General features: G+C 45.5%; 1 protein-coding gene across 1 annotated transcript in view; it reads left to right on the forward strand.

The window, feature by feature from the left end:
• The window catches only part of XPO4 (exportin 4), a 1,090,854-nt gene that overhangs the window by 254,533 nt on the left and 814,777 nt on the right, over positions 1–21,544 (forward strand). The window contains exon 4 of the mRNA XM_069640448.1: positions 16,172–16,310. Within this exon, the coding sequence (XP_069496549.1) occupies positions 16,172–16,310 (139 nt within the window). The remainder of the gene's footprint in view (positions 1–16,171; positions 16,311–21,544) is intronic.

Consider the following 21,544-nt stretch of genomic DNA (forward strand, 5'->3'; position numbering starts at 1 on the left):
CAAACAACAACAAAAAGTTGAAAATGCTGCTCATGTGAAGGTGCTGCTTCTTTCTACACAGCCTGCCAAGTTGAAAGTAATTTCGGGAGTAGTGCTGCAGTCTGGCCATGAATCTCACGTGTGCAGACTTAAAAAAATAAAATAAACTACAGTGACAATCCTATGTAAATGGTATGCATTTAAAAGTGAAATGTGCCGTATTTGCAAGAATTAAATGCTTAAAAAGGCCCGATACGCAGCTCTACAGATAAGGGGTGTATCAACCACTTTTACTCTTTAAAAATAGGCAAATACTCCCAAAAAATAAAAACGAGGAGTAAAAATATTCCCAACAGAAAATGGGGGAAAAACACACATAACCATGGACTCCTGCTTTCACTCGCATAGGTCCATGGATATGTTTGGACCAGCAGTGCATGTAGTACCATGGGAAGACATTGCCATTATTACTGCCTGATTGGAAGAATTAATCCTTTATCTTTTAATGTGAATGAATAACTAGGTGCAAATAAATAGTGATTATAAAAAAAAGTTCCATTTCCCCAGTTAAAACATATTTTTACTCACTTATAAATTGCTCCCATTGGAAATTGCACTTATATTTTTACTCCCAACTTTAAAAAATGAGGAATAAAATACTTTAATTTCAAAATCTTATTATGAGCACTGCCGATATTGCGCCCTTATCTGGGGGGCTGGCTACAGTTACATTGGACTACTTGGGTATAAGCATAACACCTTTCTATGGCACCCTCTTTAAAGCCAATTTCCCAACCCTATTTAAAGAGTACAAAGAAGAATTGGATGTAAGAACACATTTTCGTTACCTGAGAGAGAAAGATACAGGGTCATGCAGGTGTGACACTGGTAGCGGGCACACATCTTTGCGTCGCACCACATGTAGGAATGTGCTTACAACAAAAGTCTCCCTGGATGGTACATATCCTTGAGTAGACTGAATGGAATCAACAGGAACATACCAGCAGAGTATTGGTGCGATGTTGGGAGAGGGGCAAAATTGGTCATCTTTGGAGGGGGGGGGGGTCATGCAGGGTGTCTCACACATGAAATAACTAACAAATGTAACTCTTCCATGGGATCATAAAGTAATAAGGACGAGCGAGAGGCATACGCCCTATGATGGGCAAGAGGCATACGCCCTATGATGGGCAACAGCCAAATGGTCACACATCTTCTGATGGCTGCCAGGCTGACTCTGGGCCATCCGGTAGCTTCCACGATTGTACCAATCATAGCACAATTGCGAGTTAGGGTCTGGAATCAACTCTATTCTAAATTACAAATACAAGCTTTCTATAGCATATCTCCCTGTGATTGATGCTTTACAATCCTGTGAACATTTAACCCACAAACCTCTGATACTGAAGAACTTTGATTTACTATAACAATTAAAGCATTGGCCTACCTCAAGGGCAGAAGTGCAAAGATTTAAACTAGACCAATCTATTTATGGGACGGTAGTCTTGGCGAGGGCACTGGGGGATATGGCCATTGAGAGTGAGATGAAAATCGTGATGTAACCTGCTAATTTGTTATTTTTGGTTGTGGTTTTGTAATGATTTATAACACAATGTTAAAGCTTTGGAACAAACACAGAATTGATGAACTAATAAATTGCATTAAATTCTTGGATTGGTTATTAGCTGTGTATTTTATTTGTACATTATTTATTGACATTTAAGATTCACTCATATTTGCACCTTTTCAGATTTACATTTTTTAATTCTTAACTTGTACAGTTTTACAGTCTGTCATCGATCTATCCCCCCCTCCATATAGCCGATAATGGAGACATGATATTTCCTGTGAAAGAAACAAATTCCAAAAGTAATTTTCCAGTCTCCAATAGGTTTGAGGTGCTGGAAGAAACTGTGGATAAAAGTATTGCTTTGTGCTCCGTATCCACTAAAAAGGATCATCCCGTATAGTGCAGGGGAATAGTGAAGGGGTCAATTGACATAGTAGCTAGTGCAGTAAAGATCAGGATGAAGCGTCAAACATAAGGTTTCCTGTGCACCTTGGCAATGGAGATTGTGTAAAGGTGCAATATACTGGTGGTTCTGGTTCTGTTGCTAGATGGTGTATTAATAATTACCTATCGGAAGAGGTTGCTAGTCTTAAGACATTGATTACTAGCTTAGTATGGAGATGAATTTGAAAAGGGTGGTTTTGCCATGTTACCAAGCCACTGGGAGTGGACATGTTTTTATTGACGTGGCAGTTATAACTACCTCTTATATTAATGGTAATTCTAAGTTCAGAACACTAGATCAATGAATGCTAGGATTGGGGAAGGTGATCGAGGTATATGAAAAATTTTATCGCGAGATCCCGCTTATATCCTGCCCACCATATATGAATGGATAGCATTGCTTTGACTGTCTTCAATACCACATGATTTTCCCCCATCTGTGGATAATATTAGGCTGGGTATTGAAGGAAGAAATTGCGGTATTAATGTTGCGAGAGTGTAGTAGGGCGTTTTGGTCCCATACTGCGAAGTAGGAATGTGGTGTACGTGTATAACGTCTCAAAGTTAAGTGGGAGGAAATATGAGAACAAAGTGGGAGGAAATATGAGAACATGGACTTGCTGACAAATAAGTATGCATTGGATTCACTCTACAAGGGGTGTTGCTCCATAATACAAGACAAGATCATCGGATGTTTGATACCCCATGCCAGGTGATAAGTATGATTAAATCTGCCTTGAACCTAGGGATGTTTTTTATGTATAAGATCTGCTGACGAGGAGTACAGAGCATATCCCCATGGGGTCAAACATAGAATTAAGAGGTATTCCACCAGAGGACCCAAAGAGGAAATCTAGTGTAGAAGGAAAGGGGATTACCTATCATTGTATAAGCTAAATGAACAATAGGCCACTTGAGAACATTGTGCATGGAATTCATTGGTACATTGATACACCTACATGTAGATCTTTCTTCGGCTGGGGCCTACCTCTGGAACAGCCTCCCTGCTTCCCTGAAACTTGAGGAGAATCATCTCCGATTCCGGAAACCTGAAAACCTTTCTCTTTGCTTCTGCTTTTTCTCCTCCTCTCCCCTGCTGAATTCCCAACTGAAACTGCACTGGCTACTTGGCCACCCTCTGATCTCGGGCCCAGGTCCCCTCCCCCGTCAGTCATAAACCTGCATTGCCTCTGGGCAACCCCTGCACTTGCGGACTGCCTTCTGTATCCCTTCAGTCCCACTACCAGCACTTGACATCCAATGTCTGCACTTACCCTTGCCACCAGCAGGCCGTACTTTTATTGTTATTTATTCTATTATCCCTTGTACTGCACTGTCCCCTCCCACTTATCCCCTGCACTTTCCCCTCCCCCCCTTCCCATGCTCTTGCGCGATCTGAATGACACCTGGCCTAGTAGGATAGTTGTCTTTGTCTTCCCTCTGTTCCCCCTCCTTTGCTGCGTCGCGCCTTGAAACACTTCTAAATGCCATATATCATATCATATATATATCATTTAGAAGTATCCAAGATACAGACTGGAGGGAAATAGTGACAAATGGCGATTTGTAACAATGCTGGCTTAATCGATGCTAATACTGTCATGATCTCTGCTTCCAAAAGGTCAGGGTTTTCCCAACTCCCTTGGAAGCAGATCCATAACCCAGGTTCCGAGTGCCAACCAGTCCCAATTGGGACCTTTTGGACCCAGTCCTGGCGCCAGTGGCACCAGGCTCATAAATATGCCCAGTCCCAGCGCTGGAAGCGCCAGGCTCATAATGCTTGGGTGGACTTACCTGCAGCAGACCATGCTGCTTACTTGCCTGCCAGTTGAGCCTCTGATCCTCTTCTGTTTGGAACTACTTTTCCTGTTGGGTGGGGCAGGAGCCACTCCCTAGATTCAGAACACTGGAACTCTTCTAGAAAGCAGGAACTCTTTTCTTACCTAGGCGTGGCTGTGGAAGGAGACACCTAAGCACTACAGGAGGCTATTTAAACCACACCCGATGGATGAATCTTGCTTTGCGTTATTCTGCATCCTCTGCAGCAGAACGCTCATCGGGTCTTCTGCATCTGATCCTGGGCCTAAGGAAAAAGGCTTACCATCCTGAATCCAGCCTTCAGCAACACCTATAAAGACAAGAAAGAACAGGTTAGCATTACGGTCTTCAGTGACAGCTCTTCACTTACCTGGTCCATCGGCTGTCACCAACGCCTCGCGCTGCATTCCGGCATCTGAAAGACAAAGGCTTACCTACTCTTTGTGCGCTCCGGAGGTCTTCACACTGCATTCCGGCATCTGAAAGACAAAAGCTTACCAACTCTTCGCACGCTCCGGAGGCCTTCGGCGCTGCATCCCGCATCTGAAAGACAAAACAAGGTGCGTTTAAAGACATTGGGGAACTTTAATACTCACGTGCCATTACTCCTTTCCACATCTAACCCAGTGGGTATTCCGGCACCCTGCAGCCGCTCCGAACTTGTACCTGCAAAATAAAAAGACAGTTAGAGCGCATCGTGAAGCAGGCAACAAGCGCTTACTTACGTGCTTCCAGGCGCTTCTATTCATCACACGGGCTCCATCTTCAACTCACTTCAGCCCGTCATGCGCCATCGCTGGAACCCTGCAAAACAAGAAACATCATTACTAAAGACTTTAAAGACATTAGAATTACTCGAAACTTACCGTTCGTGCAGTAAACGACGGACAGCAGTCCTCTGAAGTCAAGAGGCCTGCTCCCCTTATCCAGTGAAGAAACTGGTTACAGCACCCTGCCCCGAGGCATATTGAGAGCACGGCGTTCACTTACATAAGGTGAGAGCGTTAACCTTTGGGGTTCTACAGGAGAAGAGAAAGGGAAGAAGAGAGAGACATTCAATAACCCAGTTCCTTAATCCCATATTTTCTATCTGCAGACATCTTACCCTTCGAGTCAGACATACAGTGCACAGAGGTCCAGCCCAAAGAGCCAGCCGTGTGTTACACATCACCTTTGAAGATACGGTATACGCCCAGTCAAGACTGGCGCCTCTACGGGAATCAGGTGAGCGTTACAAATACTCTGTTCTGTTTGAATGTTAAAGGAAGTGAACCGTCATGTGATATCACTGGCTTAGAAAATAATTTTGACAACCATTTTTGTCATTTTATCAGGAACAATAACATGGGGCCATAGGCTTTACATGGTGGACAGTCATAATGTCGAAAAAAAAATGTCGACTTTTGTTTTTTTTAATTATATATTTATTTTAGGGGTTCGGGACTAAAAAAAAAGGGAAAAATTAAAAAAAAAAATTTAAAAAGGGGGGCTGGGGGGGAACCCCCCCATTTCGAAAAAAAAAGCATTGAAAAAAAGTCGACATTTTTTTTTTCGACATTTTTTTTTCGACTTTTTGACTGTCGACATTTTTGTTGTCGACATTATGACTATAAACCGCTTTACATACCATACCCATGCAAGGCTATACTAACTACTTTATTTCTGCTACTAAAAAACCTCTAGGCGGACCTAGTGGGTCTGGGTAAATTCTTCTCTTAATGCCAGCATAGTAGAACACTGGTTTTCGTGACCTGCTGAACCCTTCATTGATCTAAAGATGAGTCAAACATTATTGGCTTTAAACATCTGTAATAGGCCCAATACTAAGACTGGTATGAATATAGCTTGGGACATTGCTGATTTGATGACTTAGGCCTCCCAAATAAATTGGTAAGCATGCCTCGAAATATCACATTCTCTTTAGCGTGGAATTGCAGACGTGCATTTTAATCAAATTTAACCAACTCGGAAGTGGTAAAATGTGTTTTAGCTGTCTATCCTCTAGTAACAAAACCTAGCAAGACAATGGAAAGTCACTATCAAACAAACTCATTGGTTTGCTGAAGAATGCTGTGCAGCGAAGCAAGATCTAATGTTTAAAACATATTGACACATACAATAGGGATTATATAAAATACATTATATGAATCGGTATTCTAAAAGCATAATCCAAAGTAAAAAGATATCCTATGCTGAGATAAAATGGAGTAGCTTATTGAAAGATATTGATGAAGGGGATAGCATGACATTTTGAAACTAATCTCTTCAAGCACTTGGATATCTAGAACTATGATGGCTGCCAATAGGTAATTCATAGGCATCCTATACAGCAAGCACCTGATGGTTTCCAGCCTGTTTAGGGTCTTTTGCTGTGTGGCGGTGTTTTTAGTGGGATTTCCACATCGTTCTTTTGTGCTGGCTCAACTTCTAGAGAGGACTGACTTTGGGGGTGCAGTACTTAGTTTCTGTTCCTTTTTCCTCTTTCCTCCCTGCTTGATAGCAATTGGCTGAGGGAGTCAGGGGTGCATGCCCTTTGTTAGTGGTTTTCTCTGGCTTTCTGTCTGTAATCCATAGGCCCCTGCCTGCTTTTCACTCACTCAGATTGGCCCGTGTCCTTGGTCACAGGACCAGGAAGCACCCTTTACCCCTCCCAGGGCAGCCTTGCCTGGGCAGCCATCAGCTAAGTGCTTGAGGCAAAGGGCAGCTCCCTCCTAAGCAGCTCTACTCCGTGTTCGCTCGACCCAGACAACCTACAGCGACCAATAAGGTAGGTAGGTGTGGTGTGGGCGGGGAGTACCGCCATTACTGTACTCCAGTAAAACACTTCACTCTTCTTACCTAACATCATGTAGCTGCGTGCATTTTGGCCTAATTGTGTACGGTAGCCACACTCTTCATTTTGGCCTAATTGTCTAAGGTAGCCATATTATGCATTTTTGCTTAGTTGTGTGGGTAGCCTTATTCTGTGTTTGGCCTAGCTGTGTGGGATCGCCATATCCTGCATTTGGCCTATTTGTGTGGTGTAGCCTTGTTCTGTTTTTTTTTTTTTTTTTGGCTCAACTGTGTAAGGTTGCCATATATTGCTTAAAGTGTTTTCTAAAATCAAACACTCGTCTGTCTACACATTTTAGGCCCTGCTCCCCTTTTAAAATCTGTGTGTTCCTAATCCTGTTCTCATTTAGTCTTCCTATGTATTTTAGGCCCTGCTCTCCCTTTGAATCTAAGTGATATGTAGCACTGCTCCTTGTACATAGACGGAACCCAGGATGTAAACGTTGTTTGTACAGCTAACCCATTTCTCCCCTTGCACATCGCACCTTCCTAATCTAACAGAAGGCACAGGTTCATTCCACACACCCTGCACTCACATATAACACAATTGACCATCTGCCACTACAAATGGTCTGCTGTTAGACTGTTCGTGTAGTGATCATTGTTATATTCATTCTAGCATCATTTGTTGGTATGTCTTATGTTTATGTAGCTAAGGGGCTATGCGTCATTAATTACTTCTGAGCTATGCATTCTAGTCATGTGTGTATTGTTTTTTTCTGTATGTTCATTGATTCATTCATCTACACTTCGTGACTTTCTTCAGTAATTTCTATTAAACACATTTGTTCTGATTTTTCTGATTTACTTTCTGATTTGCTGTCGCTTGCTCATTATGTATGTTTTATGATTAAGTGTGTTAATGCTTTATTCTACCTTGTTATCGTGAGACACCATCCTTGGTTTACATTCACTTATAAAACGCACACTCTTGCACAACACCTCTGCCATAAGAATGCATCTACCTTTTAACAAAAACAAATTCAAACTGTAGCTTCCAACATAATTCTCCATCTCCTTAAACACAACCCACCATGTTTAGTTCATAGTTTACCTCCGCTGAGAACCATCCACACGCCACTCAGACATGGGTGACAGAGTTTTCGCCACCCTCACATAACTTCAATGGCTGAAATGCACACACGCATAATAGCACCTCCCACTTCTTCCAAATTTGGACTCTGGTCCCATTCAACCAACAAGCGTCTTGGGACCATAATTATGGTGAACGGCACTATACAAATGAGAAAATAAATTGAATGAATGAATTAATGAGAAGTTTCACACTATTGATTGCATGATGGAAGAGGTAGTTCTCAGAGCCCCTACAGTTCTCACTGATGGAGATACAGACTTCTAGGAGCTTCAGAATGTCGATGTCTGGGCTTCCTGTTTACTTGGATTACTTAATCCGATTGCAGTTCTGTCAGTGGTAGCCAAATCGTGGACTATGGCCGCAATCCTCATGATATACAAAAAAGGTGGTTGAGATGTAGTTACTAACTATAGGCCAATATCTTTGCTCCGTGCTGTTCTGTTGATTCAGAGATAGGATTGTGTGTAACAAATATACAACAATACAAAATAATACTGTGAATTTCTGGACAGTCTTATGTTTATTTCCGGCCATGTAGCTCTGCAGATTCGGTGTTTGCTGCAGAGATTTGTGTGCAATCTGCATGTCGCAGATTTGTATCCCGGCAAGGCCAACTGGCTTTCATCTTTTTTGAAGTTGTTACAAACTTCTTTTAGGTAACTAGTTGTACATGAAAGTGTTCTTTGTACAGTGTGTTGGTGACTGTTAGTAAAACATTTTTTTATTTGAGGTTTAAAAAGTTATATCCATTTTACAAAAAAAGTCCAAATAAGGAAATACAAAAAATATATAGCAGTGGGAATTCTTTTGCCCTGTAGGAGGCTTTCTAAAACAATTCTTAGCCACTGTTAAAAAAAAAAAAAGCTAGATCTTTTTGGCTCTAGAGAAGTGGGAGTCAAACCCTGTCAGAGACCCCACTGCCCCCAACCCTTTGAGTAAGAATATATTTTGCCACGCCAGTCCTGCCCTCCTCTCCCCAAATAGGGGGCTGAAAGGATGTCCAGGGGACCCCAGGCTCTTTAAAATAAATATAAGCAGATTGTCTACTGCTTGTATTTTCTATTAAAAGAAGTCCCCTTAATCCTTAGTTAATGTTAAAAAAAAGTCATCTCAATCCCTTTCTACAGAGTCTGAGGTTCCCCTGGACAGCCTTTGGCACCCCATAGCCAGACCCCCAGTTTGAAGATCACTGCTCTAGAGAGATTAGCATGTATTATGCAGAGTACCATGTTTCTGTATTGTACCATGCCACCCTTCAGTATCTGGTTGACTGCTCCCTTCTATGCAATATATCTGCCAGTTAAATATGGAGAAAACCTGCCGAATCCATGCAGGTGGAAATCCTAGCCCACTTCATGCAGTCTAGAATTTGTGGCAAAGAAAATCATGAGATGACTCTGGAAAGGGAGTCGGTTTAAATTAAACATTGTATTAACACTTGATATTTAAGGAAGCTGCTTTTAAAAACTTATTTTTATTGGTTTTAGAACAGAACATTTCCGAACTCCCCCCACCTCCGCAACCCCCCCCCCCCCCCCAACCTATGGCAGCTTCGTTTTATTCATTAGCAAAGAATGTCAAAGTTCAGATACCCCAGAGTGCCTTGTGTAAATAATTCCCACTTCACTCCACCCCACCCCCCTCCTCCGCAACGGGTTCCGCCTTGTCAATAATCCAACACATCCATATTTCCTTCAACAGCACTCCCCTCAAGTCCAGTAGTCGTAGGCGCTGAGGACGCCAACCAATTCGAAAATTTAGAAAGCGCAGGGTTTCCTCCCAGTCTCCTGCAAAGGACTGTAGCTTATTGTCTTTTGCATATGTAGCCCATTCAAGAGACACAATGTCCCAGATTTTCCGCAACCAATCCTGAAAAAGAGGGACCTCCCCACTTTTCCATCTCTGTGCTATTACTGTCATAGCAGCCAGAACAAGGATTACTTTCGACTTCTGTCGAGATTTGGCCTCCCCTACCCCAGCGCTCCTCCCCACTCACAGCAAAGTCTCTTCTGGAGACCTGCTACCTCCTGGCCCATATGCTTGCTCCTGAGCCCTCTGCACCTCCAACCAAAAGGGTTTAATACGCGGGCACGTCCACCAGATATGCTGTGCCGTACCCTCCATCCCACATCCTCTCCAACAGTCCCCGGAGGTAGTAGGGAATATCTCCCTAAGCCTAACTGGTGTGTAGTGCCATCCAAACAGAATCTTGTACCACATTTCCTGGATCTGGGAGGCTTTCGCTAATTTGGGAATAATCCGCCATAGACGTTCCCATTCCTCCCGCTCAATCGTCCTCCCCAAGATCTGATCCCATCTTCGCATATACGACCATGGTCCCCTATCCGGATTGTCATCTAGTATTCTGTATAAATTGGATATAAGGCCCCTGGAGCCATCGTTCGAGAGAAGAAACCTCTCAAACCTCATTTTCCCCCCTTGTGGCCGCCAATTTGTTTACAGGATGCATAACCCAGTGACACAGTTGTGCATAACGGAACCTCTCCCCCTCCCCCACCCCATACTCCTTTTTACAGTCCTCAAAAGATAGTATCTTCCCGCCTCGAAACATATCTCCCGGCCATCGGCAGCCTCCCTCCTCCCATTGCTGAAAAGCCCCTCAAAACATTCCCGGGGTAAACTCTCCATTACGAAACTGGGGTGTGAAGGGAGAGGGAAAGGTTGCGATTCCCTTGCTTCTAACCAATTTATCCCAGTTCCTAACCATCAGACTGGTAATGGTGCTCTCGTATATATGACTAGGTCTGAGCTGCCTCGGGAGCCATAGAACCTCTGCAAGACTGTGGTGTGCCACAGCCCTATCCATTGCCACGCATTGCTTGTTTTGTGTGACTTCACCCTCCCGCAGCCAGTCCCTGACCACCCTTAACTGCGTTGCTTCGTAGTACCGTTGAAAGTTCGGCAGTGCTAGACCCCCTTCCCGCCTGGGAGTCAACTTATCTGCTTACTGATCCGTGGCTTTTTCCCAGCCCACAGGAAATCTTTAGTAAGCAAACCCAATTTCTTGAAAAAGTCCTGTGGGACCACCTGGGGGATTGCCTGGAAGAGATACAGAAGACGGGGCAGAGTCACCATTTTAACTGTCGCCACCCTACCCAACCATGTGATCGGGAGATTCCTCCACCTACGAAAATCCCCTTCGATGGTCTTTAGTAATGGAGGGTAATTAGCCCTATACCAGCCTGCCAGCCTTGGTGTGATTCTCACCCCAAGATACCCAATTCCATTTGGGCTCCAAGAAACTGGGTAGACTCCCGCAGGGCCACCTGCTCCTCACCTTTTAATGTCAGGTTCAGTAACTCTGATTTGCCGTAATTAATCTTGAGACCCGAAACCTCCCCAAAAGTTTCCAACAAACCTTTGCTTGACCTGATAGATTCAGCTGGGGCTGTGAGGGCCAACCGGTCGTCGGCAAACGCTGCTACCTTTTGTTCAATCCCCCCAAATGCAATGCCCTTTATCCCCTCTGCCCCTCTAATCGCCTGTAACAGAGGCTCCAGATAAATCGCATAAAGCATGGGGGGGGATAGAGGACAGCCTTGTTTGGTCCCCCTACTCACCCCAAAGGACCTAGACATAGCTCCATTTACCGCTATTCTCAACTTGGGTGTCTGATAGTTGGCCTGTACCATCCGCAAAATATTTCCCCCATACCCATCCTCTGCATCACCTTAAACAGAAAGGACCACTCCACGCGGTCAAAAGCTTTTTCTGCGTCCAGGGATAGGAGGACCGCGGGAGTGGCCGTTCTGTGAGACTTTTCCACCAGATGAGCAATCCTTCGTATGTTGTCCGCAGTCTGCCGACCCTTAACGAATTCCACTTGGTCCGGGTGAACCAGCTTGGGGAGTAGACCCTCCAGCCTATTCGCAAGCACCTTCGTAAAGATGTTGGCTTCAATGTTAACCAGCGCTATAGGCCTGTAAGATGTGCGCTCCTAGGGATTCTTATTGGGCTTCAGAATGAGGGTCAGCCGAGCCTCCTCCATGGAGGGATGGAGGGAGTCGCTCTCCCCGTCCCCGCGAAAGTATTAAAAAGGTAGGTCAGCTGTGGGGCCAAGATGTTTAGAAAAGTTTTATAAAAAACCGCGGTATAACAGTCGGGGCCTGGTGCCTTATTCAGCGGTAAACCTCCAATCCCCCTCCGCACCTCCTCCTCTCTATCTCCCCGCTCAGCATCTCCCCTGCCTCCCTCCCGATCCTTTCCAACTCATCCTTAGCCAGGAAATTCTCCTGCAAGGGATCCCGGGGATTCTGAGACGCGTAAAGAGTTTCATAGAAAGATGCCAATGCTTTTCTTATCTCCCCTACCTCAGTTACCCTGTCCCCGATTCTGTTTTTAGGGCTGTGATAGCGTTTTTTGGCCTTAGCCCCTCTTAGTAAGTGCGCGAGGAGGGCATCTGCTTTATTTGCTTTCACGTAGTAATGTTGGCGAACCCTCAAAAGAGCCCCCTCCGCCTTTTTAGTTCTAAGCACGTCCAGCTGTCCCAGCGCCCTGCGGTATTCCCTCATAGAAGTCCTGGACAACGTCGTCCCCGCCCTCCGTCTCGCTGTTTCCACTTCCTCCTCCAACTGCACTTCCAGCGCCCTCAATTCCCTCTCTGAGCCGCTAACGCAATAAACTCCCCCATAACGTAGCCTTAAAAGCGTCCCATCTCATCTCCTCTCTTCTCTCCCCTTTGGTTGACGGTAAAGAAGTTCTGGATCTTCTTCTCTATGTCCTGCCGAATTATCGGATCTATGAGGAGGTGTCCCGGGAGTCTCCATGACCAAACCCCTCTCTCTCAAGCCCAAATCCATTACCACTGAAACGACTTTGTGATCCGCTATGCCAATGGGTCCCGTCACAACCTCTTGCACCCTACCCACCAAGCTCGAGGACACCCAGATGTAGTCGATTCTGGATTGAGATCCGTGGACTCCCGACAGGTAAGTGTGTCCCTCCTCCACTCCCTTGACCTCCTGCCAGACATCCCTCAAACCTGCTTCCCATATCTTACTCTTTAGGTCCGTTGACATTACAGCCCCACCTCCTCCCCCCAGATGACCCGAGCGGTCCCTATCCCTCTCCCATGCTATGTTGAGGACGCCCATTAAAATGTGTCCCCGAGCCTTTTCCTCTACCAAACCCAGGAGCCGCCTCAGAAAATGCTCTTGCCCCACATTCGGATCATACACTACCACTACCGTATACGGCCTCCCCTGATAAGTCCCAAATGCTAAGATGTACCTACCCTCTTTGTCACAAACTCTTGATATCTTGAGGCCCGCAGAAGTTTTAATTGCCAGAGCTATATCCCCCCACCCCCCGGGTCTGGTCCCCCCCCCCCCCCCCCCCCGATGCATGTAGGTTCTGGTCATATCCCCGAAGTTTAAGGCGCCCCTGATCCTTGGTTCTAAGATGCGTTTCCTGCAAGCCTAAAACATCCGGGTTTTCTTTTCTCGTAAATTGTTCTAGTTTTTTCCTTTTCAGAGGGGTATTGAGGCCCCTCACATTATGCGTTAACCACTTAAGAGCATATTAATAAACTCCAGCCAGTAAAGAGCCCCAAATTCCCGGGATTTCCTCCCTATAAGAGTTCCCCAGTGGCGATGCTTTCCATCCATCCCCCCTTGGCTTCCTATTACCCACCAGGTCTGTGAGGGCCATGTATCGTGAACCCTGAGCCATGTATCGTGAACCCTGCCTACATCCCCTGCTGCCCAGCCTCCCCATCCCCCCCCCCCCCCCCAAACCCTCCCCCCTTCTGAGGGGCATGCCCTTCCTACCCCCCCCTTCCTCGGGTAAACTCACCCTTTCTGATTCATCGATGGGTGCTCCCCGCCCCCCCCCTTCCTCCCCCCTCTGCCAATTACACCCTTTGGTGGCCCACCACCTTCATATCCAACTGTAGTTTAAGACCCTTCTTGTACTGCTTGTCTCCCCTCTCCGGGGCCGCTTTTGGTGTTCTCTGCAGAAAGCTTGCCACGAGCTTCCTCCTCCTCCTCTTCTCTCCCACTGTTGACCAGGCCCATGGCCTTGCTTCCGGGGACTGTGCTGCTGTTTGCCTCCCCGATCTCGTAGAAGCCATGTCGATATCAAGACCCAGTAAGCACGCGCCGTCCTGCAGTGTGGTAATTCGTCTGAGCTCCTTCCCATTCGAACACCAAGCCAAAAGGAAATGTCCATCTGTATTTAAGCCCCCTCTCGCTCAATGCCTTGAGGACTGGAGCCATTTGCCGTCTCTTCAGCAGTGTACTGGTCGCCAGATCTTGGAATAAGGCTATGTGATGCTCTTGATACTTAATAGGCTCTTGTTTCCTTGCTTCTCGGAGGACTGCCTCCTTTTGGGCGTACCTGGCGAACGCTGAAAGGAAATCTCTGGGTCTTGATTGGGGCCCCAGATTCCCTCTGCCCACTCTATGTATTCGATCAAGCTCAATCTCCTCCGGGGGCGAGATCCCCAGAATCTCTGCAAATATCGACTGAGCTACTTTTTTAGATCATTGTCTTGGACAGTTTCAGGAAGCATTTTAACTCTTATGTTGACCCGATGGGACCTATTCTCCACCTGGGTTTCCAAGTCACGCATAGCTACATCCAGCCTCTCAATTGCCACACTGCTGGCCGTTACCTCCCTGTCCAATTCTTGTAGTCCTCTCTCCAGGAGATCCGTTCTCTCGCCCTGCTGCCGTAACTCCTGTTTTATTTCCCCCATAGCTGTGTTAAGGTCCGCTGAAGAAGCTGGAATTGGTCCTGGAATGTTTTGGACATGCTAGATTGCAGGGCGTGCATCTCCCCCTTCAGGTCTTCTCGCGACATCATAGCCGTGCCCTCCGCACCTGGTGGAGAGACCCTCCTCATTGAACTCTCCCCTGCAGACTTAGCCGGCTCTCTCTCGTCTTATGCCCCGGCCATAGGTAGGGAAGGGTACCTGAAGCCTCTCCCGAGGCCGCCTGGCTCTTCCCACTTTTCCCCTTGGGCTTCGTAGCCATCCCCAAGTGGAATCCGGCTTCGTAGGACGCGGCCCGTCCTGCTTCTGCCTCACCTTTACCCGTACCACTCTGCAAACTCCTTAAACAGGTATGGGTATTGGACTTCCCTGTAGCTTCCTCCGCCTTCTGGTCACTTCAAGCCACCAGGTTACCGCTCTCCTCTGCCTTGTTCTGGGAGAAACGTCACTCAGTCCCACATCTGTGCAATTGAGCCCCTCTGGGCGGTACAGCGCCCCCTGGATTGACGATTCTCCAAAGGTCGATAATGGCTGGGACGCCTGGATCTGGTGGCTGGAGAAACCTCCTGTCTCCCCCCTGGGGCTGCTCTTCTTATGGCGTTCGCCCATATCCTCTCCCCAGGCTCTCCTCTGACCAAAGTCCTCTTTCCTCTGGAGATCTTTCTTCCTTGTTCAGCAGGGCAGGCCCAGTTGTCCACCGCCGACCTCGGCCCTTGCCCAGATCCGCGGCTATAGCTGGATGTGGGGTCATTCTCTAGGCTGCTACCTCCTCCTCAGTCTCAGCTCGGGGCCGGGCCTCCACAAAGTCTCCCACTGCCTGAATACGTGCTCCGCCAAGGCCCTGCGCTCCGCGGCGCTTCCCGCGCCGAATACTGTCCCCCCCCCCCCCCCGCCTCCGGCTTGCAGCAGCACTCATTGTCTCCCTCAGCGCCGGCGAAGGCTCACCTGGATCTCCCCCCACTGGGGTCCAGAGATGCAGGAGCAGACCTCAGAGCTTCTCCCATCACCCAGTGCAACTCCTCCCAGTGACGGCAAGCCGGGCCGGGGCACTCCTCTTTCTCCAGGATCCTAGGGTCGGACTGGGGCGGTCCGACCGACGTGCCTCCTCTTCGCCGGGCCGATGCAAAATCCTCCCGGGCCAGCCCCCGGCCCGGCGCCGACCGCTGCTTCTGTCTCTACTCCCTGGAGAGCTCGTACCGTGTCCAGCACAGCTCCTCCAGCGCCAGTTGCTTTGCGGGCTCCACTCGCCTCAGGGAAGCCGTGATCTCCACGGAGCACGGGCCTCGACGCTGCTCCGACTCCCCGGGAGGTACGATGATGCTTTCAGGGCCAAATAGCATCGCAAACGCTGGATGGTGGGCCTCTTCCAGCATCGGGGCTTGGGAGCTCCGCGGGCACATCTAGCCACAACGGGCTGCCATCTTGAATCACGGAAGCTGCTTTTAATGTGCTGTGCTGACAGTGGCAACTCGGGATGTGAAATCAGAGCTCAACTGCAAGAAGATATTAAAACAATGTAGTGACTCAATTTTCCTTTTGCTTGTGGGCAGTGGTTGCATAACTGGATAGCAGTAAGAAAAACATGTGCAGCTGTTTTTTAAAAGTGCATTATACACCACTAATTTGTCGTAAGTGTGTTGCTTTTGATAATTTCTGTAGACCTGCAACTGTTGTAATGTTGTTTCATTTGTACCCACAGCCTTCAGAAGTATGTTCGAGAGCAGATTCTTTTAGCAGTAGCGGTTATTGTGAAACGAGGATCCTTGGACAAATCTATTGATTGCAAAAGCATTTTCAATGAAGTTAGCCACTTGATAAACAGTTGCAACCCTACAGTGGTAAGTCCAGAATTTGGTAACTCAGTTGTTATGAGTGCATCTCACACATACTGTGCAAACAGTTTATAACAATAACAAATTTGATGATTTCTGAACATTTCATATTATACCAACAGTTTAAACATCAAATGTACACACATTTCCACAAAATGCCTGATATATTTTAAAGATGTAACCGGTAGTGCTTAGAACTTTAGCCAGCTGGGTTTTTAAGCACTAGTAAAGTTTCCAACTGCATTTTTAGCTAGTATTTGCAACTGCAGTTCATTCAGTCCCTTAGAAATTATGCATTTCATGAGAAAATTGTTTCATTAGCACACCTTAATAATTACAGTGTATGCTCCTTACAAATCAGTGTTTTATGTGGAGAGGTGGCGATGTTCACGTTGCAGGGTTTACAGTGATTTTTTTCCCCCCCCCTACACCCCTCCCCCATTTCTCTCTGCCTAGTTGCAGCCCACAAATTGTCATTGGGCGTATTTGCAAACAGATTTTGAGAAGCCTAAGCTACCACCTTCAAATAAGTGGATGTCGCCTAATCAAAGTTTTATTTTCAGGCCACATGTTGCTGCTACCAAAAGGCAGCTTCGGTCTTTGACATCATAACTTAATCTTACCATAGTTTAGAATAACCTTCATGGCAGTGATCTCGAGCAAGAGGAATTTTTGCTTTGAAGACCTAAAGCAACAACAAGATTTTAGTTCAGAATACAACTCAATGTACATTGGAACATCTCTACATTCCTTTGAATAATATAGGGAGTTGATAAGGAGCTCATATTCTCATTACAATGTGTTGTAACTTATTTTAGAAAGCTGTGAAGTTGCATGAAACCATTTTTGAAAGTCCTATTCTTCATGTACAAGGCTTTTACATTACACAGTAGGGACACATACACAACTTATCCTGACAGCTGTCTGGTCCAGATGCGTGGTTCGCATCAAGATTTCTTGGCTGAGAGAATGTGCAGATAATGTTCTGTGCTGATGAACTGTTTCTTTGTAAGTAAAATGATAATGTATTACTGCAAACCGCTTATGGCATGTGTGACGAATCGCAGGAATTTTTCCGTTCTCGCAAGGTGGTTGGCGGACCCTCTGAGGCTAAGGAGGTGAGCCCGCTCAGCAATACGCTCCACATGGGTAGAGGCAAGTGGGGATCAGGACCCCCATTCTGATGAGGAACTCCTTAAAAGCCATCCCAATACATTGGAGAACAATTATTATGGAAACATGTATGAAGAAGAAACCAGTATCTGCTATTGTCGCCAAGAAACTGTAAATATCTTTTTAAACAAAATATCCCATTCAACTGGGACGTGGAGGGTGGTATATGGAGGAAAAGAGAAGCCATGAAAGAGAAGAAGACCCAGACATACTCCTGGGAAGTAGCAAGTATATGTCACGCATGAGGAAGGAAGAGGGTGGCGTTGAGAAAAGCCAGCGAGCTACAAAACTGGGCTGCTACCTGCAGCAGGGAGAAAGTTGGACGCCTGGTGCCTAGTGACCAGAAAGGAACATGAAGCTGAATCAGACGTGCAGCGCCCTACCTGGAGTAGGGCGAGAGGAGTAGTCAGACGCGGAGCTTCCTGGAGTCCAGAGAGAAATACCAAAGGTGGTGTCATGACCATGAAAGACTCATGGTGGGCAATGAATCTTCCCCCGCACACCAAACAATGCTTAAACCACTCTGCATGTGGACATGCAGAACCTCATGAAAAAGTCTTACCGAAGCCTGCCTACAAATGCAATTCTTGGTACGACTACGACTTGACCACTTTGAAACACAAGTGCAAAGCTGCAGAGCAGAAGTGGCAGGCATCCAGCTCATCCTCTGACAAACTGCCCTGTCACCTACTCCAAAGGCAATACCGTCTTTCCCTCTGCTCCAAGAAAAGGGCTCATGTCCAAGTCTGCTTCTCTGGAGTCACAAATAACATGGCTGAACTCTTTAAAATCTGCAAGGAACTTGCCAATCCTAACTCAGTCTCCTCCTCTGCTCCTCACTGGCCGCCCATGTTTCCTCCAAAACCTCTGTACATTCTGTCCTCTGTCTTCTGCTCCCCCCCTACTCTTTCCTCCCTCAACCCCCACTCTCCAATTTCTCTCCCATTGCACCTGATGAGATTTCTAGAGTGGTCCGTTCTAAGTCTCCTCTAAACAGGTGCTCCCCTGCTCCTCCATAACCATCAAGGACAACATCGCCTCTCCTCTCGCTCGAGCCTTGGCTGACCTCTGTAACCACTCATTTGTCAATGGTTCCTTCCCTCAACGCCTTAAGCACTCTTGTGCACCCTCTCCTAATAAAAGCAGTCTTCTTACCTGGCTAACTATCGCCTCATCACAAGTACTGTCAGTACTTTGCACGAAAAGGTACTCTTTACAGCATAACGGTGCCTTACATTTTACAAGGTAGTGCAAACCAAAAAAATACAATTATTGGGTTAATTCAAGTAAACTATTTCTGGATCTCTTTCACAGGTTGTACATACTTGTGGCATATCTTGCCTTTACATGGTGGATTCATGGAAGACTGGGATTTCCCATTCGACGAGTAGTACCTGCCTGTGTGGTTCGAGCCATTCGTGATGAATTCCCCAGTGACCACGGACAATACCATGGATTTATACAGACAGTACCACAACCGCAGTAGTATAATTTGTAGTATCATTGCCATCCACTTTACCAAACTAAATAAGAGTTAATCTGGACAGTTGTTAGAAATATTTTGCAAGGCCACAACACGTCCAAACATCCGAGAGCATCTTCAGATTGGTGTGCTTTAACAAGTTTACAGGCCTATTGTGCGCGCCTCATCCACATCAATCCCCTCCGCCATCAATGACAGTTTGCACCCGTGGCTGTGCGCTCGCAAGGGGGCTGGGAGGATGGGAACACTCAAGGTGCCAAATACCATGTACACCACAAAGGATTCTTTTGCAAGGGCACCCTTATCCACATGGCGACCCCAGACCCGGTGTCTCCAGACTCCCCTTTGAAGACCCCGTCCCTGTGATCAACCTATGTTTGTGTCCCCTCCGCTATCAACGGCTGTTTGCACCTGTGGGCGTGCGCTTGCAAGGGAGCTGCACTGGCGGGAGTGACTATGTCAAACATTGTCATAGAGGCCTGGTGGGGTGAAGGAAAACGTTGGACATACACACGCACTTCTGTAATCCTTTATAAAAACGTGGGATTTAACAAGAAAACATCCATCGGCCATAGATATTGCCAGCTCTCCGCTTTCTACCTTGCTTGCTGGGTCGGCTCATCTGTTCCAACTAACGGTTAGTCAACTTTTATTATTTTCTGTAGTGTCAACATTCTCTGCTAGGCCACTTTCTATTGCTTTATACTCGATGTACACCCTGTTCTCATTTTACTTTACTCAAAAAGTCTACACCATTATGAACAGTCGTACACATTTTTATCTCTGTAATTGGCACATAACATTACAGACTATTGTTTCCAAATGTCATCTTTCGTAGTGCATGTTTTCAATGCACATTTGCTTTTGGTGCCATTTTTTATAAAGTATGTTTTGCTTTAGTATCAAAGCATTATGATTGATTTACTGGCTGGTACTTTTTTAATGGTAATTGTTTATCAGATCATAGGGACAATCCAACAATGCCTTCTTGTATCGTTTTGAGTTGCACTAATAAAAGCCATGCTAAAAGTCAGAGTACAGTCCTGCATGGATTTCCGAAGGATTTAAATTTAATAAGATAATGGCTCTTGAGCTGTGGAATTCCAGTGTCTGAAATTGAAAACCGAGCCAAGGATGTCGTGAGGGGCAAGGGGCAATCGATTCTGCGTCTGCAGAATGCACTCATCAGATGATATGTACCCCCAATCACAGTACACTAAAATGCATCGCCACAGATTCCTTCGCAACTTACTTCCCAATGCAGTTCCAACTGAATTTCGGCACACGCTGACCCAGGTGAGTAGTGGACAGTGCATTTTTAAATGTTTAACTTTTTCAAGATTTGTCTGTATGTCTTATAAATGACCACTCGATATATTTAAATAGTCTGTGAACAGGTAACCTAATATTTTTCAGTTGGGGGGGGGAATATTTCCATTGATATTTTATTACACAAGTTTCCGTTGTGACATGATGTACTTTGGTTTGTACATTTTGAACTTTAGACTACCTTGTGTATCCCTACTTTAGATGTATTCCAATCGTTCAGTGCAATGAGAGCCTTTCCAAACACACTCGCATTGCGTCCATTAAAAATAGGTGATTTAAAGAAAAATTACCATGTACAGACAGTTACCATGCTGAAAACCACAAACGTCCAACATCCTAATGGTGAGTCCAAGCAACTTGCGCACACACACTTTTGGTTTTATTTTGGTCTAAATGATAATACAAATGCCTATTTTCTATTGAACAATGGTATGAATATATACATCGATTAAAGGATCGTGATGCTACATAGACCACTATTCCAGAGTCAACAGCAACCTCACTCATCTTTCAAATAATTTTTTTTTTAGAATATTCCTTCAGATGCAACTATAAAAAAAATATGTATTTGTTGAAGTTCAACTTAAAAGATATTGATTATTGTATAATATTACCTTTTGATACAAATTGGCTTGTATTCGTCCTTGTCAATATCGACCATCTTTCACATGTAATTCTTTGTTGATGTAACATCTTTATTATTACAAATACTGTTATATAGGCGCAGCCTGGAACTTGAACAATGTACTATTGTACTGCAACTGGTCTGGGGGAGGAGGTATGAGTAGTGTTAATTTATTGATGTATACTAATAGTTATTAACTATCCTTTTTACATGTAAGATAACTTAGAACTTATCTTTTTGATAATTTGCAATACTCTCAGCAAATTGCACTGCATTAGATCAACAACCTTGATTTATTTATCGCAGAAACACATGCAACAATGAAAGTAAACCTTCAGAAAAATGTATCTTGTCACTGAATAACATAGACCCTTTCACTAGATGAATGGTGTATGTTTTTGTTTATAAACATTTAGCTGCTTAGCGAAAAATGGGATCAGTGAAACAAAATAACATTACGACGTGTTAAAGTGGCCACATTTAAATCAATGTTTTGCAGGATGATCTCTCACCAACTCTTTGCGACATCTCTGAAGGTTATCGGGTACAGTTTTCAATGAGGTCTCTTTAAAATGTTAAATGTACAGTGTTCGACTTCATCAATACTCATTTTAAAAATTTTATCTGATG

Source organism: Ambystoma mexicanum, chromosome 7q (assembly GCF_040938575.1).
Source record: "Ambystoma mexicanum isolate Mex_15411 chromosome 7q, UKY_AmexF1_1, whole genome shotgun sequence".
Lineage (NCBI taxonomy): Eukaryota > Metazoa > Chordata > Amphibia > Caudata > Ambystomatidae > Ambystoma > Ambystoma mexicanum.